At 44.7% G+C, this 23,276-nt stretch overlaps 1 protein-coding gene across 5 annotated transcripts; it reads right to left on the bottom strand.

The window, feature by feature from the left end:
- Positions 1 to 5,421: 5,421 nt before the first annotated feature.
- On the bottom strand, positions 5,422 to 22,882 carry LOC116425882 (Ubiquitin specific protease 2). 5 transcript variants are annotated; one of them, XM_031974144.2, is made up of 8 exons: positions 22,666 to 22,882; positions 15,573 to 15,911; positions 15,181 to 15,264; positions 12,212 to 13,637; positions 8,623 to 8,718; positions 8,065 to 8,417; positions 7,618 to 7,943; positions 5,422 to 7,387 (listed from the first exon to the last, which is right to left on the bottom strand). In XM_031974144.2, exons 2-8 carry the CDS (start codon positions 15,824 to 15,826, stop codon positions 7,071 to 7,073), a joined length of 2,856 nt encoding a protein of 951 aa, XP_031830004.1. In that variant the 5' UTR covers positions 15,827 to 15,911; positions 22,666 to 22,882; the 3' UTR covers positions 5,422 to 7,070. The 5 variants fall into 5 exon arrangements, with proteins under 5 accessions (XP_031830004.1, XP_031830012.1, XP_031830006.1 ...); XM_031974152.2 differs by having other exon boundaries at positions 12,746 to 13,637; positions 22,666 to 22,880; XM_031974146.2 differs by lacking the exon at positions 22,666 to 22,882 and adding an exon at positions 22,232 to 22,527.
- Positions 22,883 to 23,276: the final 394 nt, after the last annotated feature.

The following is a 23,276-nucleotide window of genomic DNA, read 5'->3' as shown; positions in this document are numbered from 1 at the left end:
CGTACGTTCATCCACAGAACACAAGCCCGTGCATGCACCTTGGCCCGACTAGACGACCGAGAGACGACGAGAAGCGAACTCAGGCAACCTCAACCTAGCTGCGGCGACGGCCGTCTGTGCTCACTGCTCCTGCGCGCACTGAAATCCGCCGGTGAAATGCACCACTGATCCCGTGAATTGCACAGTTGCACGCGTAGAGCAGAGAAGAGATAATTCGTTTTATCATTGAAACGAGATACGACAGTCACCCTCCGTAAGGTCTCGCTGTACTTCCTGCCTCTCTCGCGCAACGCCGTTTCTCTTAAAAGCCTTCTCTACTGCTGTGCATTAGCGATAAAAATAATCTACTACAAGACTTATCAAACAACGCTATGGGGGTAACCCAAGTGCCCATCGCGCGGATTCGTCGATCGGAGAATGGTCAGGAGCGCGACAGCTAGGCGTTCCGATACCGGGAACAGGGGTGCAGTATGTATACAAACGCACCATTCCGGGGGGAACCGGAAGGAGAAAGGGCCGGCCCACGTCGGGAAAATTCTTATTTAGGCCCCGGCCAATGGAAGGCCAGGTGGGCCACCGATGAAAAACCGTATCGCGGGGAAAGGGCCACGCCTGTTACCGTCCCAGGGACCTTAATGGGAACCCATGGTGGGGAAGTCCCGGTGCATCTGCATCCGGGAATTAAGACGTACTCGGCTAAACAATTGAAAACCGAATACGACAGCGTGCATGTATGTATATACAGGGTAGCGATCTCGTTTCCTCCGCTGGGAACGACATCGCTGGACCAACACGTCGCCGTGAGGGACGCGGGAGCCTAAGAGCCTGTGCCGCTGCTGCCGTGATCACCGACCTCCTCGTATTAATCTTCGGTCCTATTCGCGGACAAATGTCTGCCATCCTCTTCAAACAATCCGATGGACGTGTTAACTTCTGCTGGATGGCTGTCCATTGTCTTCGGGTCCTGGGGCAAAAGGATGAAAATGCGCCGGCTGCGAAAGTGGCGGGGATAAAGAGAACACCGAAGACAAAGAGGAACTGAAAAGGCACAGAATGCGTGAGAGAAAGAGAGAGTGAGGCGGGTAGAAAGAAGAGAGCAAGAGAGAGCGAGAGAGAGAGAGAGAGAACCTTGGCCCACAGGCCTACTGCAGCGTTGGCTGCAGCCTGCCCGGCTGCACACAACGCACCGTGCTTCTGCCATTCATATGGGAAACACCCTGCGTGTCCGTGGGGTTGGGCCAAGAACCGCTGGAAAAATTTCCTGTCCTCGCCGATGCAACCGAAATGACCCCGCCCCATCACGGCACGACGCCATAGGGTAGGAAAAGTTGATAGATCGCACTGCAATGTCTGCCGAGCGCACCGGCTTTGGTCGCCGGGTAGCACGTGTAGGAACGCGAAGATCGCGCGAAAACCAGGGCCAAGCTACATATAGAAAAATGTTCCATATTTTTTAATGTGAAAATTCATTGATAACCTTTCAAATAATGAATTAAGATAATGAATTTTCTATTGAACGCAATAGCAAACCCGGGTAAGAGCAAGAATAACTCATTTGGCTTTTGAAGATACAGCTAATGTCACTGTAGTAATTATTAGTTTGTTATACTTTTATATATTCTTATACTTATACCGAATACTTTCCAACTACTTGAGTCGTGTACCATTTAACGCTAGAACTACCGAGCAGTCAAGTTGACTTTTCAAAATTTTTCTATAGAAACCCCAAGAGTGCATCCATCGAGACTTCGATCACTCAAAACTTAGTTTGCGTATTACTGAAACAATTTCTTTCGAAATTTCTTAGAGAAGAATCTATTCTTTTGTCAATAATTGTACCAGAAGAATTTAGGAATTGGTAATTTTGACCCATCTGGTAGTTCCAGTGTTAAACCACTCCATTCTTAAGGTACCGTGACTATGAGTATTGCTGTTACCGGTGAACACGTATTCCCAGCACTGTATGTAGGTTCACCTCTAGGTCAAGAATATGCGACAAATTAAAAGTTGTTCAAAGTGGGAAAATAATCGACGTATTACGGTCACGAGAAAACGCGCGAACTTGGACAACCTAATAGTGTACGTCAGGTCGCCGCTCCCTGAAAGATCACTGCCCTCGCACGCACACCCGGTGTGCCTTCTCTCGTTCCTTCGGCCGGCCCGACGTCGTCGTTCGTCCCTCCGCCGCGACCCGACGGGGGCCAGGGACGTAACGCGAGAGCCGCGAGCCAGCGGCGAACGAAACGGTTCCGTTTCGGAAAACCGTCACCGGTGTACCCATCGCGCATATGCTTTGCTAGGTCTCGATTCTTGAGAACAAGGGTGATCACATGCGAAAATCTCGACAACTGCCAAACAATGGCCAGACCTCAGTGTGTCAACATTTTCCTGGCAGAAAAGTTGTCCATTAAACCAGCTATCTAGAAGTACCAGTTTAGTGGTACTTGTATCTTTTGACAATTACACTTCTTTATTCGAGTCCCTATATTTCATAAGATACTGATTTTGCGTAACCCATAGAAATGTTTGTTATAATCTGAATAGATGGGTTTCTTAAAATAACGATACCACACGTGTGACACAATAGCTCTGCATAGTAACAGCGGACTTGTGTCTAATCGAAACAGATTGATGCAATTGTGTTTACATGCACATGAAATATCGGTAGGTTCACAGGTAACCGAGTGAACGTTTGAACACAACAGTAATGATTACGTACTCTTGAGTATTTCTATTAGTTCCGACGGTCACGTGATCCGAAACTTTCGAATGATAAGTAAGGACTGTCATGTGTCTGTCAGCCGCGCAGACTACGTTGGATAAATACCTTATGGAGACTGGTGTGTTGACAATCCAGGTATGAGAAACTGTCCTGACGATTGGACGAGCTGTCTGTGAGGCTGAGAGACTGTCTCGTCGATCACAGATGACCAACGAACACCAGACGCGACAATGATCACTCACGAGAACGTCGAACCGGTGGATGCACTCTCCTCGAGGCCGGTCGATTGAGACCTGCACTTAGTGTATTCACGCAACAACTATCTTTTCCGCGAGATCATGGTACGTGTGGAGTTATGCGAACCGGCAAGTCGTAGAAACCCTCGTCTTTTCGCGGGAGACGAGCCGGACGGTTTCAGGGACCCCTCGACTTAAGGCACGTGTGGCTGTGTGCACCGAGGTACGTGCGGTGTACACACAACGACAGTGCACGCACACAGAATAAGAGAACAAGATGTGCACGAGCCGGCGACAAGACGACGATTCCGATCGGTTGGTGACACTCGTGGCACTGTAGCGAGGAACCAGCGCAAAGTCGCCATCTGTATCGCGAATTTCATAGCAGAAATCAGCCGCGATTTGACCGACAATTACAACCTCGGCAAACCTGGAGGGGACACCGGCGCTTGCGCATTCTCATTTTATCATTTAATCGACAGTTCATGTTTTGATGTTTTTTTTACTCTTCTGTTTGCTTATTAAATTTAACGAGTTTTGTATTATACTTCTGTAATATGTAATTGTGATGCTGGATGTTCAATGATAAATAGATATAAACATTGAAGTTGTAAGCTCTAATATCACTCCCATTTTATGGTTTAGTGAATAAATTGAATGACCGTGTTGAAAATATTGAATGAAACATTGAGGTGAATGATAAGTACTTACTTCTTGATGACGTATTAAAATATTCTATATTTGATATTCTATGAGTTCTGTTTGAACATGGCGCCTCTAAGTATTGGAAAGCTAACCTAGAGGCACGATACAATGAGAATACGACAAATACGTATATATAATCAAGTGACAAATAGGAGATATGCTTAATTTAATAATAACTGTTAAAGCAAGCTGTTATAGTTTTGAACGAGAAGCTTAATAATTACTAGAGTTTTGACAATTATTTCATTCCTATTTTGAACAACCTCACAAGTGTACTCATGGCGCCATCTTTCAGTAAACGCACAGTCAACGATTTTTACATATGAAAATTCGCAAAAGTAGGAAGGATTTAATTAATTTTACATTAATATAAATGCTTATTATAGTAAATATTATTAGTCTAGTGCGATATTTTGTTCTGGTTAAAATATTTTACAGTATTCCTCGAAAAACCTGACCGACGGTTATAGAGGCACTATAGCCACCTAGTAGTAAAGTATTTAGAAATAAATCTTTTCTTTCATTAAATATTTCACGTAAGATGAAGAAAAATATAGAAATATAACAGGTAAAAATAATTAATGAATAAACTGAATATTATATCAGTTATTGAATGAAAGATGAAAGATTACTGGAATATAGTTTTTTCGAGTAATTTTTTGAAACTATACGATTAAGACACATAATTATCTATACAAAAGTACAAATAATTATATGCATAGGTTAATTTATAAAATAAATATATACATTAATATATTAACACTCACAAATCAATAAAAATTATTACTGTAATATTATAGTTCACACACATTTTTTGCATCGCTCAATTATACACCACGTATGTATTTGTTGTTACTAAGTCAAATTATTCACCTGTATTAGAAATAAACTACATAGCATATTCGCTTTTTACTGATAAGCTTAAATTCCCAAAATTCCTTCGAAGACTAAAAAAAATTCCATATGGTATATCTACACATATGTTAACTTTGTAATCTGTGGCTATAGACTCGAACAATTTTTGGTAGATAGCGTTACTTGTCATTTTGAAAACAGTTTAATGATCTTATATTTTTTGAAAAATTAAATTAATACGCAGTTTTGGTGAAACATTTTAAAAAACAAGTGCAAGACAATTCGAGTAAGTCCCGAGTTATATGAAAAGAAAAATTTGTACATACTTACATGCTAACCTCTTTTTGCTACGTAGTTGTAATACCTGCATTTAACAACACTCCTTTTTGTCAAACATTATAAAATGTTTTCACTAAATTTTACTTGCAGTGTGCGTTATAGTTATTAGAATAAATAACACGAAAGTGATGAACCATATTTTAGTGGTAATGTAATGTTTTTTGTTTTTTACTCAGTTTTAGCTAATTGGTAAGCCATACAAATGTTTTTGATCATGGAACTGATATAAATTTTATGCGAAGCATAATTTAATGTGATACTTTATCAGATTTAAGGTGCATTATTAGATATTCAAAAAAACATCTCTATTTATAAAAGTTATTTAAGTATTATCGAATTATCTGGTATTACCATTCCTTTGTTGAATTTATTAGAATAACAAAATCACGTGTAATTTGAATGTTCAGTATCATTGTAATGTTTCCTAACAAAATAAAATTAATTAAATCGATTCTAACCGTAACCTTTTATTATTAAGGTGAATAGATTTACTAAATTTTTAAAAGTTTTTTATTGAATTAATCACGAAAAGTAATTTTTCAGGGCTAATGTCCTCTCAATGAATTGTAGATGCAATTTGTATTAATTATTATCATCATCGACACCATTTGCTAATCAGGCAAAGAAAAACAGAACGCGGTCACGGCGATTTCGTTTAAACCGTGAAAAATGAGAAGGACATATTATTTTTCGTTCGTTCGTCTTTTTCCCTTGATTTTTGTTACTTTTATTGGTATGTAATACGTATAATAATTAATATAATATATATATATATATATATATTAATATAATATTTATACATATATATATATATATATATATATACATATTATATTCGTCGATATCGAATATATTAATATTTCATCAGTTTTCACTTTCCATAAATTAAATAAATAACCCTTGACTGTGATATATTATTAAACAAAATATTTTACAAAAGTAAATTAGCTGTAGATTGCCAGGTGAAGAGTGAGGATACATGTTATTACTATATCGTCTATTCAAAAGTAACTAGACATCCGAAGCGCATTACTCCGTACATACGTGTGATCTTTGGCGAACTCATGATTATTCTTCTGTTTCTTCTTCAAATACCAAAGTACATGTACTTACATATATATATATATATAAACATACATACATATAAATATATATGTATATATATGTATATATTTATATGTATATATATATATAAATACATATGTACCTATATATAATTCTCTCGAGTCTGGCAAATCTCTTTAAAACGCACGATTCACAATTGTGTGTATATTCCATAGCAAAAACAAAATAAGATAAATGAAATTGAAAATAGAACATGCGCGACGGTAAGGAGAGTGTATTCCTGGATCGACATAATTTTATCCGTTCGACGCTCACAAAAGGGTTGGTGTTACCGCAACGTGCCCTACACACACCCCACTAAAAGGGTTCATTCCGCATCCCTCTATCTCTCCCGAACATACACACGAAAGCGTCAGGTTGTTTTGCTTCTAAAAAAAGAAATGTTTTACGTAGGTGAAAATAGATAGGGCCGTGGTGGAGAGTCTGGAGTCTGAAGGAAAAGAAAAAAAAATATCAGCTCGAGGGAGGGGGCATGATTATCGCCAGTCTCACCATACACACACGCAATCCCCGGCGTGTTATGCTCGACACGGAAAATGACCCGGTTCGTCGTCGTGTTCAGTGTTTAGTAGCTTTTCAATACCACACGATAAAGTAGTATTTATTAGACCAGGGGTGACGAACTGGCGGCTCCTGAGTCGTACATGGCTCCTGCCTTTATCATTCCTGTTCCGCTGAATCATTGAGGGGGCGCCCTTCCCCCATGTTTGTCATATTTCTACGTTACTTTCTAGCAGTTGTCAACTGTCAAGCCGCATGTCGACCGGATTAACCTCGCCAAATGGGATTTGATTCTTAACAGCCCATGCAGCTTTGATAGCTGTATACTAGGTCACGCAGATTAACCCTCACAGAGTATCCCGTTCCCAAATGTTTCGTGATCTCGTGTTTGCATTACTCTGCACTAATCATTGGCTAAGATACAGGTGACCAGTCAGCCTACCAATGGAAGAACCACCCGGCGGATGGATTAGAAGGACGCGAGTGGCTACAGGCTTTGAAAAAGTTCGTCACCCCTGCATTACACTATGCTGGACTGAGGTATCGAGAGGCAAGATGGTCGTTTAACTCTAGGCAATGGCGTAAGGTTACAAGTGAGAGCTATGTGGCTGCTGTTCGTAAAACAGTACGTAGGCTTCGCTGGTGACGACTGATCGCGCTGGAACCACGGACACCCGGCTGTCGTTGTACTCGTGCCATTCGCCCGAATACGGATGTTTGCAGTATGCGGTGTAGTGACCAGAATACGTAGTGCCCGAGTGATTGGCGACACCATACAAATTGTAGGTGCAGCCCGAAACCCTGGGGGCGGCGAAGGCACTGAGATCTAATCCCGTCAATGGAAAGTCCACCGTTACGTTAAGCTTGCCGCGGAATCGTTCCATGGGGGAGAAACGTTTTAAATCTGCAAAATGCTGTTAAGGAAAGTGTACTCTATTGTTTGGCGAATGTAACGCGCGCGCCTTTGTAAAAAAGATTATTCAGAAACCCGGAGGTTCAACAGTTGTGTTAACGAAGGAAATATTGTATTTTCTTTTGAAACGCTCTTAAAGATTATCTTTCCAAAAAACACGGCGTGAACCTGGAAAACCAAATAAGGATCGCATAAAAGTTGTTTCCCATTAAAAAGGATACGAATAACAAGGATCTTCGGGAATTTGTGTATACTGAAGCTTTTGGTACACTTTCTCCTCATCTGACACTTGGAACAGGTCGGCTTCTCGTCACCGTCAAGGACCTCTTCCCGGGTGAAATGTTCCAGACACTGACTCAACTTGATTGTACCACTCCTGGCCGGTATCGGTAGGCTCAGGTCCCAGAAAGGATCCAGCGTTACGGATACATGGTCGCAGGCAGTGCAATGCAGCGACGAACGTAATTGACCTACGAACACGTCCACTACCATACTGTCTTCGCTGCGCAGGTAACGTTTCCAGCTCTCTACAGCTTTCTGGCTGTCCCTGTGCAAAAGACAATCGTTGCAAAACATCATCAAAATATTCATGAGAATATTTTACAGTTTATCACAATTATATATTATTACTATTGAATATATTTAACAATCAGTTAGTAGTTCCTTACGTATACATATCAGGGATATCGGTGTGTATCGGCGGCGGCTTCACCGTCACTCTGTTGACGTCCTCGTGCAGTCCTTCGAGCAGATATCTCAGAAACTCTTGCGCGTCCTGTTGACTGTAGCCCATGAACCGCGGCGCGAATCTTTGTATCTGTGACTTCAGCGCTGTAGTGTTCACCACGTGATCACCACCCACCTCCCACAATTCGTGTATCACCTGACTGAAGGCCTTGATCAGGGCACCTTTCATGCTGGATGTGGTCACGTTGATGTCCGCCAAGTACTGCTCGTTCAGCAGATATTCGAGCAACGGTCTCGTGTTGCTCAAGCATTGGATCACACTGTTCATGAAACACTGAAAGGAAAAAATAATATAATTGAGGAACACCATTCATAGATGCAGCATAACTGTATATGGAGATAATGATAAAGATAGTAAACTAACTCATTTCAAGAATAAAATTAACGCTATCAACCGTCATAATTAAAATTTTCTGAACTGATTTACAATGAAACGATTACTATCCTAAAATATCACGAGTATAAAACAGAATACTCACTGTGTTTCCAATATTCCGCAAACCGTTTAGACCACATCGTTCGTCGCGATGCGTTTGAAGCCGATTACGTGCCGCCTTGTTTGTCGGGCTTCCGTCCTGCAATACAATTCACGGTCAGCTAATGTGCTATGCGCCCTTGCGAGTGTATAGTAAAACATTTCTACGGGGCTGGAAACTGTCAGATTGTCGCATTTCTTTGGTAAAAGCACGACAAGTTATATTCTTAAGCGCTAAGGTTGCCTAGCTTGCTGGAGGACAACGCATATCACACTTCTTGCAATAAAACAGAACACTCTGTGGAGACGACCATGGATAATACAAGCGCCGGATTAACGCCACTGGTGAGATAGGCTGTTGAGCTTGATGCGGACCAACGAGTTTTATATACAGTTACTTATTTGTAACACAATATAGAATATCCTCTATACAAAATGAAATGTCTAGATATTCTGTACTAATTCTCGAATGTTTTGGTAGATCTGGAGCAAATTCTCTAGAACTTTGAAGGAAATGCAAGATACTATGCAATCTGGACATTATCTCTGTGACATATCAAGGTAAATTAACATTAATAAATTGTTGCTCTACATACAGACGATGCAGTGAATATCTCTTCATGTCCCCGTCATGTTCCCTATTTCAGATGAAACAACTCAAAATACGATACGGCTCAAAATATTGTCATAAAATCTTTCAAGTAACGCTATATCTTTGAACCCAGAAGAACATAGCAAAAGCTATTTAGTTCAACCTTAATCCTATTTTACAACTGCTGATCCACAACGTGCCCCGGAGAGTTAGTTCGTTTTATCCGATCGCACAGACGAATTCGCTGTTAGTCAGTGTTACAGACCGGTTCAGGCGCACTTCAAACACTCGTCCACGCACGCGTGCACATACACACACATACACACGCGGGCCCGCGTGCGTACACGGAGTACGTACATTTCTCGTTGCGTTCGACCTCAGCGTGTGGATAGTTCCGAACAGAAAGTACGCCCAACACAATATATTCAGAAAAGGGACTACAGTGTAAATATCAAAGGCGTCGAGCAGCCGAGAGAGGGAGACTGCACACAACGTGGACGTCATCGCTACGAGCGTGGCGCGCGCCCCTCTCCGTTACAGCCACGCAAATCCCTCCGCTAGCACTCACCTTCGCCCGACTGACGGCTGGAAGCTGTAGAGCAGCGCGCGCGGACACAACGGGACCGCGGAACCGCGTGGAAGCGATACCAGACGGAATGGGATGCCTCCGGGCCGCCAAAGGCGCCGCGACGCCCAGCGCGAACGCGTACACGAGGAGCAGGGCGATCGCTAGCCACACGCACCACAACCCCCAGCACACGACTTGAATGGAAACCAGTTTACACGATGTGACCGTTGGAAAACGTTGCAGAAGGTGTTCGCTCATTAATTACGAGCCACTCGACTGTCGTTGAGACTATTGGCCGTTAGAGTACTCAGCCGAACGACCGGGGTAGACATGTCTGGCTGAGCAGACGCGAAGATGAGGAGGGCGGTCTCGAGGATTCTAGAGCTGTGCTTACTGGCTAACCAGTGTCAATGCTTTTAGAGAGGAGCTGTTAGCAGAAGAGAATATTATCTGGCAGAAGGAGATAGAAACGTTGTGGCTATGTTAAACGACTTTGATCATAATCTTGACGAAGATAGGCGATGACTACACCGCGTTCCTATACATTCATAGCCTATACAGTAATTTGAAGTAGATCACTATAGCAGAGGGTTTAAAAAAAATTCGTTTAGATGTTCATGTCTAATGACCATTGTCCTAGAAAAGTTACTTCTTGCGCGAATGCTAGTCTTTGCCTGAGTATTGATCACACGAAGTACATAACTCGAATAACAATAGAGGAACGGGCAAATATATTTGCGAATATTTCATAGAGGTATTATGAGGTTGAACCCCTACCCCTCAAAATATCCACTTTACTCTGCCAGAAAATGTATCCGTTTCGTCTCACGAACTCCTCCCAAAAATCGTGTTCTCTGGGTTACCAGACTACACAGTGGGAAGCGATTCCCCTACCCCAAGCAAGAAGCAACAGGACACGTTAACGAACTGGCACACGCACGACACCTAACCTCCACGGCCAGTCGGAGGAAGGCTACACCGGCGCTAAAAGACGACCGCAATCGCTGGACTAAAAACGGTGACGTGACGTGCGTACACGTTCCAGCGTGAACCCAGGACACACAACGACAGACGGTCTATGCACAGTTCCAGCGCGAGCCCGTGACACACAACGAAAGACGGCTTGTGCGCACGGTGTGTGGTAACGCGCCCGCGCGCATATACACACACGTGTGCGCGCGCGCCGCTACCACGAGGTACCGTTATGTTATGAGAGGTCCGCTCGTGCCGCGTTTCTCGCTCCCCCGGTGGGAGAGAGCTCTGGTCTATTTATAAAGGTAGGTAGCGACTGACCGTCGTGCGAGACTTAGTCGAAGAAAACGTTTGGGAGACAAAATCGCGCACACGGGAGCTCACCGCTGTATTTCGCAATGAATCGAACGCCAGCGCACATATACAAACCGAACTGAAATGAACACTGTTCGACACGTTTTTTTGCGAGCCTACTTCTTTTTGTACCTCGAGATTTCGTCTCGTGCCACTGAACTTTTTCGCGAAACCGAAAACGAGACAGGAACTATAAGAGATCACGACGGCGACACGGGTGTATAGATAACGATCTCGTTTCGACGCCGCATGCTTTTTTGGCTCTGCCCCGAGCGCTACGCAGCTGCTGCATAGCTGAAGACGTCGGGCTAGGTTTGCGCGCGCGACGGATATATTTGGTACGAATTAAAGACGCTTGGAAGCGACGGTTTTCTTTTCTCGGCCGTTTAACCTGTGCGCCACCAAGGTCTTGGACAAACGGATGATCGAAATTACATTAGCGCAGAGGACTGTGTACAATTTAAATTGCATCAAACAATCGAGGTATTCAGTTAAGGACGGACGCGTGCTATTTCTATATGCAATGACTCGCGCACTTGTTCGCGAAAAGGTGTTATATTTATTGATCATGATTATGCTTGCAAAATTTCCAATGCCGCACTGGGATCAAGAAAGATTGCAAGAGAATGCGAGCGGAACAGATAATCAGGATAAATAAATATAGACCGCATCATTAATCGTTAGAAGTAATCGTTGTGCGATGATTCATGCGAACGAATACGCAAGTCACTGTAAATACTTCGTTCTAACACGCGTGACCTTGCTCTGAACATGAATCCATTGATGTTGAAAAAGAACGAATAAGAACATTGCTACCGTTTGGACCATTTTTATCCAGCGGATAGAGCAAAAATGAACGAAGACAAAGAACCAAGAAGCATCCATTCTCAATTCACTCGTTTCAGGGTAATCCTTTGGACGAGAAGAAGCTACAAGCGTTGTTGGGCGGGTTGCCGATTGTCCGGCGCAGAAGACACCAAGAAACGGACGCAGTCGGTTGAAATTCGATAGCCCTGCTCCTGTTTTCGTACGCCTACTCATCCTGCCTACACGCGTGTGTATCAAAATTCCCTGACAATAAATTCGCATCGCGGTTATGACACTCACAAACTGATCGGCCACGCCGCGATAGAGGCTCTGGTGGGCCGTGGACGGCGCCGTGGGAGATGAGGTCAGATTACTGGCAGTGTTCGTGTTCCCTGAGAAATGACCGTCCGATCTCCTCGAGGTGGAAGGCACGGATGGGTCGTCCCCATAGGTACCGGATGGCCGTCCGGCCACATCGTTTTGCGCAACAGGCGGCGGCGTGGCACCGCCGCCAAACCTGGTGTGATCAATATCGTACGACGCGGAGAATGCGTTCCACGGCTCCTCGTCGCCCCCAAAGAGCTCCGCGATCACGTCTTGTACCTCGCGTTTTACCTCCTTCTTCTCCTCGACGAACTCGAAGATCTCGACGGACTCAGCGGTGGCGTTGTCACGCAGCCCAAGCTTCTCCTGGCCATTGTTATTGATCAGCAGTTCCGTGTTATTCGGATTAGTGGCAAGGTTAGTGAGCACGTCGAGCTGAACACCGATCAAACCGGCACCGCCAACACCACCGGGCACAGACGACGACAAGAGGTTACGCTTAGGTGAGACCTCGTCGGTTCGATGAGGAACGCCGCGTTGTTGGTGGTGATGGCGGTTGTTCAGGTTGTTGTCGTCGTCTTGGTCGTCATCGTTATCGTCTTGGTCGTTGTTGTTCACCCCGTATCCGCCGCATGCGTCCTCGGCGCTGCTGCTACTGTGCCCATTGCTGTTGTTGTTGTGCTGATCGTCGTCGGTGTTATTGTCATCGTTCTCGTTCTCGTCCTCGTCGTCTTCGTCGTCGTCGTCCTCGTCATCGTCGGCGTCGTCGTTAGCGTCCTCGTCTAAGTCGCGGATGGTGCCGCGTTCGTCGATCGTTACCTCGCCAGGCGACGTGGCGGCATTCTCCGCGCGAGCATGCCCGCTGGTTAGCACCGTGCTGCTGGCCAGTGGCCCCCCTCTCTTCGACCTGGACCAGAGTGCTACACCGCTAGCAGCAGCAGCAGCAGCAGCCGCGGAGGATGACGAGGAGGACGAGGAGAGCGAGGATTCGGGCCGAAGGTCCCTGGTCCGTTCGACTATCTCGCGTTCGTCGCCGCCGAACAACTCGGTCAACGAGGAACCGGTCGCGTGATGCTTCCAATGATGATGACTCGACGAGCTGTTAACACCTCCAGAGGAGATGCTGGTTTGTCGGATGTTCGGTATGTAACCGGACGGCGAGTATCTGCTGATTATGTCCGCTGTGGTGGGCGACGAGGACTCGAGCTGCCTGGAGGTGTCCTGCGCTGATGTTCTATCCCTCGACGAGGATCCGGTGATCGAGATGCTGGAGGACGACGAGGACGTGGATAAACCGTATCTACCGCTGCCGCCAGTGCCGTTCGCTGTCACATTTGTACCCGCGCTGCCGCTGCTACCGCTGCTGGTACCCGTGTTGCTGTACGCCGACGATGAAACTGACCTGCAAACGTTTGTCCGATGTGAATATCGCGAGCATCAGTTTCATTCGGCTGGGCCCGCGGCCAAGGGCTACCCTCTTCCCTCCCTGAACCCTCCTCTACTCTCCGCCGCCCTCCTACTCTCTTTTCAGGTTATGCAACGATTGCGAGCATACACGCAACCCGCTCGCATTATAAACACACGCACGCGCAAAACTCGTGTAACCAGCTAAGGATGAGTAAGCAGCGCCATCTGGAGGTGTTAGTGACATGTATCGCCGTGTGAACCCGCGGGAGGCGTTTCTTTAACGATTTCTTTCGATGACGGGGAGACGACAATTTGGATGAACACCAAACCGGTTTCGTGGAAATGCTTCTGCGGGACTTTCAATTTCTTCATCGGTAATGATATAAATATACGAGTTCGTATAGTTCCCATCGTAGCAGGCTCTTGCAACGTCTGTGAAGCGAGTGAACTAGGAACGGTTCCGAATTTAGGTTCATAAAAAACAGAAACTCGTTCAGATTCGATCCCGTTAAAAAAAGCCTCGAGTGGCCCTGGCCCAACTTATTCGCAGGGTACAGATGTGAACAACAGTTCAAATTGTTTCAACGGACAGATCTCGTTTTTTGTTCTTGAGTTAACTGGCACACGCCTTGATTGATGGAAAAATGAAAAAAACAAGATAGGTATATATAAAAGAAAAATAGGGTACAGAGTCAATTCAATGTATGTAGATATCATCGGATAGAGATCTGCCTGGCCGGCAATTGATTGGAAAGTCAAAGAAGCGTTGCGAGATACTTTTCACGTGGTCAGGTCGGTGTCGCTGGTCTACATGCCAGCGAGAACGATCTTGTTCAAGATTTGGAGGTTACTGAATCGGACGCGCGACACAGTTCGCACGCACACGGCATGTTTGGAAACGGTGCTGCCGGCTACTCGCCGCGTTCGCCACCATTTTCTCTATTTAAGATCGATCCGCCATTTTGGAATCACATGTGCAGGGGTAATGAACGCATCAGGCAATGCTGGCATCTGAGAGACACGATTACGACATACTTCCAAGAAAAAGTCATCTCTGGTTTTCTTCTCAGGTCTGAGTGAACCTGGCGCGACTAGTTTCCAGGTCACCACACCTGATGCATAGCCGCTCTTGACCTCGACCTTTCAGGGTATAGGGCGGTATGTAAGCTACAGAGACGGTTCGCGCCGGTTGTAGCCGGATCCGGTTAATTTGTTCACAGGTGTGTTCATTGGGCCAACGTATTATACCCATTTTCTAGCGAGGAGGCCACGTCGGGGAACTCTAGTCGAGGGACGCGAATGCCACGAGGCTAACAGGCAACTAGGGCACACGTTATCTGAAGTGTCAGGTGCTCTACACGAATTAGCGAAGCGTCATGGGACTGTTATTAGTCATTCACTGGCCACGGTATTTAGGGACTGAAAAGAGAGAGATGTGAAAACAAACTGTCGACACTTATCGGGGCGTTGATTCTCGTAGCCGCCGAGCCCGCTACGGCTGTACTAACACACCCCCGTGTACCAGGGATTGCTCTCACCTTGCGGGTGAGTAACGAGACCGGCCGTAGTCCGACAAGTAGTTCCTGCGGATGCTCGAACCCGTCGACGTTAACGAGTAGTAACTGTAGGGCCGATCGAGTATGAGCTATTTTAACATTGCATGTTCGCATAGTTGAACGGAGAAGCCTCCGGGATCGGCAGCGCGCGCGCGCGCGCACGCGCTGACCATTCTCTCTCTCGGACTCCCCCTGGTCCACTCTCAACGTCCTGACACTATCCAAGGCTCCCGTTTACATCAACGACAGTGATCATTCTGAAAACTCGTCTGACAAGATAACTAACTAACTATTATAATCGTGGCTGCCGATCCCAGGGATTTCCCCACTAGAATTCAGCAGGATTCCAGTAGAGCGATGACGAGAGGACTCACCTGCTCGACGGACAGTAAGATGATCGCCTGTACTCGGATGTGTAGCTCGAACGGTATCCGGAGCCGGTGGACGACGTGTAAAAGGAGCCGGTGGGTCGGTAGGTGTTCAGCTTGCTGGTGGAGCTACCGATCGCGGAGCTACTGGTGCTGCTGCTACCGCTGGAACATCGCCTGCTAGGAGAATGCGGTGTCATTGGGCTGCTGCTGTACGAGACTGCTACGGCGCCCGCCTGGCCCCCACGGTGATATGACATTGCACCCTGGGCTCACCAGTCTCTCAATCTCTCTCTCACTCTCTCTCTCTCCTCCCTTTGTCTCTATCTTCCCTTAGAGACTTGCCTGAATCCCAACAATTTCGGAGAGAACGGTGAGTATACACATCGTATCGATGAGAAGCTGACGGCGCATGAATTTTTTTATCTTATCTTTAACAACCCTTGAGCGTTGACCATTTTCGCAGGTACCATTATTAGATTTCACCCGCGAAACAGGCCAACGGATAACGTAAACGGTTACCGTCGATAGAACAAACGTGCCAACTTTCATAGAAAACTGACGAGCTACTACTACTTAAAGGTTCCGGAGACTGCAAAGATAATGGAAAAGGAAGAAGAGAAAGCAAGAAAGATAAAACCAGACGCTTCGACTTGGGTCTGTTAAGTGGACCATTTATCAGTAAGGCTGTCTAGCAGACTTTGCTTCACGTACGAGGACGTTAAACGAATGATTGAGGACGGTATATATAGGAATAGGTAAATGATCAAGCAGAAGCAAGAAAGGTATCTCTTTACAACCTTCTGGTAGCGAGTGCAAGAGGTGTCATCAAAGTTCCAGATGTTCTCGTAATTTAACCCCGTATTTGTTCCATCGACGGTACGAAGTTTCTACCCTGAAATTAATAACTGTTTATGTTTTACGTGGCCACGGCTAGTTAAAACATGACGACGAAGAATCTAATTCCCCGACATTGTTCTAGGGTTGAAAACCTTCGACGAGTTTGCTCGAAGAAGTTCCTAGATGTGCGGTCGGTTAGTATAGCATAAGTCAGTCCATTTCATTATATTCAAAGAAAGAGAATAATTACAAAGTTGATGAAAGTCAGCGGACAGGGTTCAAGTTTCATTAGAAAATCCTGCCTGTCAGAGTTCAGCGAGGTCCTAAAGGGGATTCACCGGTTTCGTAAGAACGCATTTGGTTGTTCCTCTGATTAGTACACGTTGTTCGTAGAGAAACACGGTAGGTAACCGGTTCGATCGATAACCCTACCCGTTTTCGGCGGGTCCCGGAGAGGAACAAGAGAAAGCAAACACGCGGGCATCGGCCGAAGCTCCGCTCGCCGCGTTCCAGCTTTAGTTCCCGAGGCCAACCTACCGCGACTAGGCCGCACCACTTCACCTTGTCCCCTTTTCTCGCTGAAAATCTAGTCGCGGATAATTCCTAGCCCCGACCGACTCTGCGAGTGTCTTTGCTGCAGCTGCGTTACAATTACCGTTTGAGCGTCGCGGGTCGCGCAAAAGCTCTAGATAGGAAAAGGGAACTCAAGTTCCTGTCAGGGGTGGTTCGTGCATTGGCACTGCGGAACTACATCCCCACTTGCTTTCAATAGATAAACAATATTTTTTCATGTTTACTTTCGATTTGTATTTTTGCCGTGGTTGACATTTTGTCCGAATACGTGTACACCGTATTTACAGTGAAGGCATGTTTTGAATTTTATAGTATCCCCATAAGTTTAAGCTGAGGGCTGCCACTGTTTCTAATCTAGTGAAATGTTTGTGAAACGAAGGGAGAAGTGACGATTTTCAACAGAATCTCGTGGATATCGATCTCTGTGCTGCGTGCCTGGTTACTTCAGCAGGATTAACCGAAAAACAACGGAAGGAAGTGAGTTGGTCCCAGCGCTACCCTGACGAGACCACCACCGCATCCGATTCTCGCAGGAACGTGAACACAAAACAAGAAATGCCAAAGGTCACTGGGTCGAGCTAAAAAAAGAAACGGGCCAACCTTGAGCCGGGAAAAATGTAGAACGTTCGGGAGCCACACGGCAGCCGGGTATCCTATAGCATCGGCAACCATGACTTTTAACCGTCGCGCTGACTAAGGTAGTCTAATCGCGTTTACGTGAAGAGAATCGCATATCTTAAGCCGTAAGCGTTTCTACCTGATTTAACCCCTCGTCTTGCGATATCGCGTTAGTCTCGTGGCGAAGATTCCGGAAAAATATAGGAAATCTAATTATTCATTCAAATATCGTTTTTCTGTAGCTAATTGCCAATATTTAAGTATACGTAGACGTAGTTGAAAGAATAGGATAATTACTTTTTTTAATGGATTATTAACGCAAACTGGTTCTAACCAGTGCAGTTGCAAAAATCTCGATCTGTACCAATTAGACATTCGAATCGCAATCGTGGGGCAGTACAATCGTTACGATTTTTCAGGATACAAACGATTTTAGTTTCTAATTTGTATTGTACTTAAGAAAAACAGGGTTCACATACGTGACTGTTGAACTTCCAGTATCAAACTGAAATGGAATACACGTGTACACACGCGTGACGAATCAGTTGGCAGCGTAATTTATTTAAATTGATTCGGTGAACCTCAGCAGATATTTCCAGAGGAATATCACAAGAAAGAGAGCCACGCTGGGGTCTAATTTTATCTAACTGGTTAATTGAAGACAACCCGGCAGTATAGATGGCTATTTAAATACGTATTAGGGTCAGTGGACACAAAATATTTTATTGAGATAACGTAATCGTGCAACCCTTAGTGATTGTTACACGCGAATTAAAGGGGAAGTGGGAAAGAGAGAGGCATACAGGGAGGGGAGGGGAGAAGTTGGAGAAAGAGAAAGAGAGAGAATAAAAAACGGCAAGATATCCGTAGTTCTAAATTTAGCGCAATTACTACAGTTGACACTATCAGACGACGCCTCTTGCGTAACAGTGCGAATTCAATTTGACATTGCCGTTCCTAGACACAATTAACTCCATTCATGAGCCAACGGTACGTTAAAGTGAAAGCGTATGAAATTTCATACGGTTCCAACTTTAACGGTCGCGAATCCGACCAGGCGGAAAAATGGAATGTTTTTCACGAGACAATAAGATTTTCTAAAACCCGGTACAATGAACGCGAAAATGAGTCATTTATTACTTCGTTCGGAATCTAAGAAAAATTCCAAATATGGTAAACCAATTTTTATTTTTTTTTTTTTTAATCGTTGTAGGTTAGGCCATAAGAACCTATATCTTTTTATATGAATTATTAACATTGTACATTAACACGTTGACTGCCACGTTGGTCACCGATGGCCAGAGCTTCCAAATTTCTGAAGAATTACAATAAAAAACTTGATTTTAAATAAAAATATTTAGTAACACAAGTAGCTAGATCATAGCGTAATATGACTAATGTGATACTAAATCGTTAATAATTATTTTCAATATAATTTGCCTTTGTTATTAAAGCATAAGTATTGCTATTCAAAACGCTGGAAATTCTTGTGGCAATTAATGTGTTAATATAATTATTAATATTAATTACGAATTTTTACGTAATTATTTAGAGAATAATTCGGAACGAAAACGGTTTCTATGTTGGTACAATTTATCGAGGTTATGTCGCCCCGGGCGAGAAATGCGTACTCTCCGTTCGGCGAAGCAAACGAAACATTTTGAAAAATCGCGAAAGTCGGGGCGCGGTGCGTTTAACAGGAAAATACGCAAGCTTGCCAAATAGCTGGCGTCAAGAAAGCAGCCGCGATTCGCATTTTTCCCGAGGATTGGCAAGCGGCCCAGTTTTCACCGGAATTGGACGCGCGAAGCCAATATATGAAACACTTGATTTCACCCGAAATCGTGTTAACACGGTAAAAATGTAGCGATACCGATCGGGCGATTCGTGTTCTATCTCAACTATCGTTACGAATCTATCGGACCAATGTTGTATCGCGTCCCGTGACTCGCGATATCAATAAATTGAACCGTTTATTTTGAAAGTGATTTAAGCCCACTTAAAAAAAAGATTAAAAAGTACTATTAAAGAATAAAAAGATTATGCAGAATTCCCGCTATTATAACGATTAAATAGGTTTTCTTGAAAAATGGACTTAATGGCCACTTTCAAAATAAACGGCTCAAATAACCGATAATCTGGTTTCGATCGTTTCCTTATTCTCATGATTAGCGATATTTCTCCTGTACATGCAGATAAGCATGACGGAAATAAAATAATCTCTCAGGTGAATCGACAAGAACGGTCGGTTACGTCAAGCGTAACGGCAAGTTTTCAAACTAATTATGGTAAGACGGAGCGCGGGTCATCTCTTACGTTTCACGGGCGAAGTCAATAACGTGGTTATGTAATAACGCAAAGAGCACAATTGAAATTGTATAACCGATTCTACGATGTGAACCTCGGGTACGTTCTGAATCCATACATTAAAGTCCCATTCCCATTAGCGAAATTCAATCCGTACCTCTTCTATCGTGCAAATATAATTCGAAATTAGAATACCACATTTTGAAACCGGATACACGTTTAATCTACTTTTCCTGTCGCATTCATAAGTATCTGCCCAAATACCGTACAATCGTCCAATGTGTCACGCCTTTTTACATCACGAGGATGAGTAACACGTGGATTACCGAGAAACGCGGTTACGCGTTTACGCAACAAAAATCGAGGCGGATCGTGTTATTCTCTCAACGTCTTTATATCTCTCAGAAATTCAAATCAATTCGATGGTAATGGGATATTTAGGCAAACAACAGATAGACACTACGCATGTTCATTTTTTCTTTTTCGATCTCTTCCGGTCCGAAAAAAGCTGAATCACCCTAAACTCCGATATATCACATTAAAAAAAGAACCTCCAATGAAAATTACTGGAAAAAGTATTATAAATATTTCAAGTGTAAATCCACGCTGATATGCCGTATCAAAAAAAGGATTGCGAATACTTCAAGTGTAAACACGGCTTAACACGTTCGCTACCAGTGCTTATTTTGGCGACGGTCTGGCTCAATTACAATATTTCCTTCAATCCAATAAATCTACTAAACAACATATTAGAAAAATGAAACTGAAACGAGTCATTGAGTTCCTAAATATAATGTATATAATTTCTAATAACAATATCCATAGGACTAATTTCATTTTCGTTATGTAAAATATAGGATTACCATCGTCACAAATATGTGACGCTGATAGCGAACGCGTCAAGCCTCCGAAAAATGAAGAAAAACGAGCGTATCGCGGAAGCGTGATTGCGGTGAGATTGAATGAGTACACGTGCACGGGAAATTCTACTATGGGTCCCGTTCTCGCGTGCAACTGCACTCGTAACGCGATTAATAAAATCGATTCAAATTCAGCCTACAGCGGGACGAGTCGGTTTCGACGCGAAACGCGTGTGTGCTCTCTGTATCGCATTACATAATCTAAGGACAGGCTCGATGCTGTCTAATTTTAAGGCGACACTTCTTTACTGGAGAGAAATAAGTGGCGGTTCTCTCACCTACGAAAAGCGTAATCCGATCCGATCCCGAAAGACGGGGGGGGGGGGGGGGGGGTCCACATGTTTCACCGCGCGGCGATCGTAAAAATAACGTAAATACGAGGAAAATACTGACAGGAGAGAGGAAAGAAAGAATGACCGATAAAGTCGCGTGGCCGTTGGAGCGATCGGTTGTTTATTGTTCTCACGTGTAAACGTCCTGCGTTTGCATGACGTTGTTTTGGCAACGGATTTTTGCGAGAACCGTTCAACGGTTCTATGTCGATAATTGCGCGCCACAACACGGAAGCTATTCGCGTTCGGCAATTCGAAAAGCCTAGGGAGATTGTCTACCGCTGATAATTATGCCACTGGCCTAGAAATCGTTCTGCTCGACCAGCCTGTTGTCTCTAATAAATACTTTTCACCTTTCTTTCGTGCGACATCCGTTCACATGGAAACTCCGGGAAACGTTGAATTTACTTCGACTAAATTCTTGGAAAATAATAATTCTTCTTTTAGCTAAAATCGACTTCCAGGAACCTGGAGAACACACAGTGCCACAATCGGTTGACCGTTGGATGGAAAAATGTCACTAGCACTCCGATCATTGTCTCACTGAACACAGTTTGCGTCGTAACGAAGCATTTCCAAAAACTTGCGAGGAATTTGCGAACGTCGAGGCAGGGTATAAAATTCTTTTGTCTCGCGGCAGGCTAAAATGATTCGACGTGCGAATCGATAAGCGTTTCACGGGCTACCCGTGAAATGAATTTTGCGACGTGAAAGCGTTCCTGGACACTTCGAATATTTTTATCGAGCTGTTCTGATTCGTAACCTAACCCCGTGCTCACGAGGCCAGGGAGAAAAAGACGGACGCCAGAGTGAAGGGAGAGAAACGAGGAAGAGAGACAGGGAAGACAGTGGAGGGAGGGGGGAAGGAAGAGGCGGAAAGGAGACAGAAGAGAACGAAGGAACGAACGAGAAAGACGCGACGATTTCGGTCGGCCTTTGGCATTTCTCGCGTTTCAAAAGTTATTTCCCGCAAGAATCCGACGGGGAATCGTGATTCACCTGATTCGCGTGCGCTTAAAAGCCGGTCGAGTAATTCATAGAGAACGAATAATACAATGGGATATACAATACTCACGGGCTTTTGAAACAGTGGGCGATTCGGTTTCACTCGATAGATAGTCCTGACGGAAGTTTACTAACACGCAACGGTCTCGCAACGTGCGACGAGCGAGTTTCCACGATCATCGTGTCGTGTGGCCGCGAGATATTTCGCGGTGGTTCGTTAGACGGGCGAAAAAAGGGAGGAGAGGCGCATAGGCCATCCCTCGTAGGTTTCGGCGTGACGTCACTGCGACCAATACTCGAGAGATTTTCGATGCAGCTGAGACGAGGAGATAGCCGCGCGACGAGAACCTCGGGGGGACACGATCGATTTACGGGCACGTTTACCGCCGATCACGCTAGCTGCGTGCCAACAGAAACCATGATCCTGAACCAGCCGCCACCGTGCGTCGATACACGCCCGTGCTTCTCCTTAAACTTAACGCAATAAACTCGGATTTGAATTACCTTTATCCTGACACTCGGTTTCTCTTTCTTCCGTGCTCTAACACGGCGCGGACACTCGCAACACACCGCGGAATCAACACCACTTTCGACAATTTCGCTAACGCAACGTGCGTGCAAACAATATGGCGATTACAAGGTTGCCGATTTCCGCATTGACAGTCATCGCTTCCGCGACTACCGCATTCTGCGCTAGCGCAGATCAAAATGCCGTTTCGGCTCCCCATGGTGGAACCGCGACCGGTCGGTGCTGCCATCTTCCCGTCTACCCGCGTCATTCGAATCAGCGATAACGGTCGCCGCGGAAAATTCAATTTGAACTGCGTTTGTCGTTCTTCGAATTCTTCTGGTGGATCTGATTGATATTAACACTAGAACTACTAAGCACGTAAACTGACTTTTCCAAATTTCTTTATAAAACTTATAACTGTGTATTTATTAAGATTTCAATTGGTTTATACTTCAGTGTAGGTTTTACTAAATCAGCTTCTTTAACGATTTCTCAAAGAAGTATTTGTACCTTCTCAGTAATTGTGTAGAAAGAAATCAGGACTGGATCATTCTGACCCATCTGGTAGTTCTAGTGTTAATAGAGAATGGTTTTATGCTATGAC

Source organism: Nomia melanderi, chromosome 2 (assembly GCF_051020985.1).
Source record: "Nomia melanderi isolate GNS246 chromosome 2, iyNomMela1, whole genome shotgun sequence".
NCBI lineage: Eukaryota > Metazoa > Arthropoda > Insecta > Hymenoptera > Halictidae > Nomia > Nomia melanderi.
This window is presented reverse-complemented; position numbering and strand designations above follow the sequence as displayed.

What these genes read in the sequence shown, in the direction of transcription:
- LOC116425882 (XM_031974144.2), bottom strand. Translation starts at nt 15,826, where the DNA reads ATGTCATATCACCGTGGGGGCCAGGCGGGCGCCGTAGCAGTCTCGTAC. An exon ending in TCTCGTTACTCACCCGCAAG is followed by an intron (nt 13,638 to 15,180) that starts GTGAGAGCAATC and finishes AAACGTTTGCAG; the next exon opens with GTCAGTTTCATCGTCGGCGT. An exon ending in GCGGCGTGGCCGATCAGTTT is followed by an intron (nt 8,719 to 12,211) that starts GTGAGTGTCATA and finishes ATTGTATTGCAG; the next exon opens with GACGGAAGCCCGACAAACAA.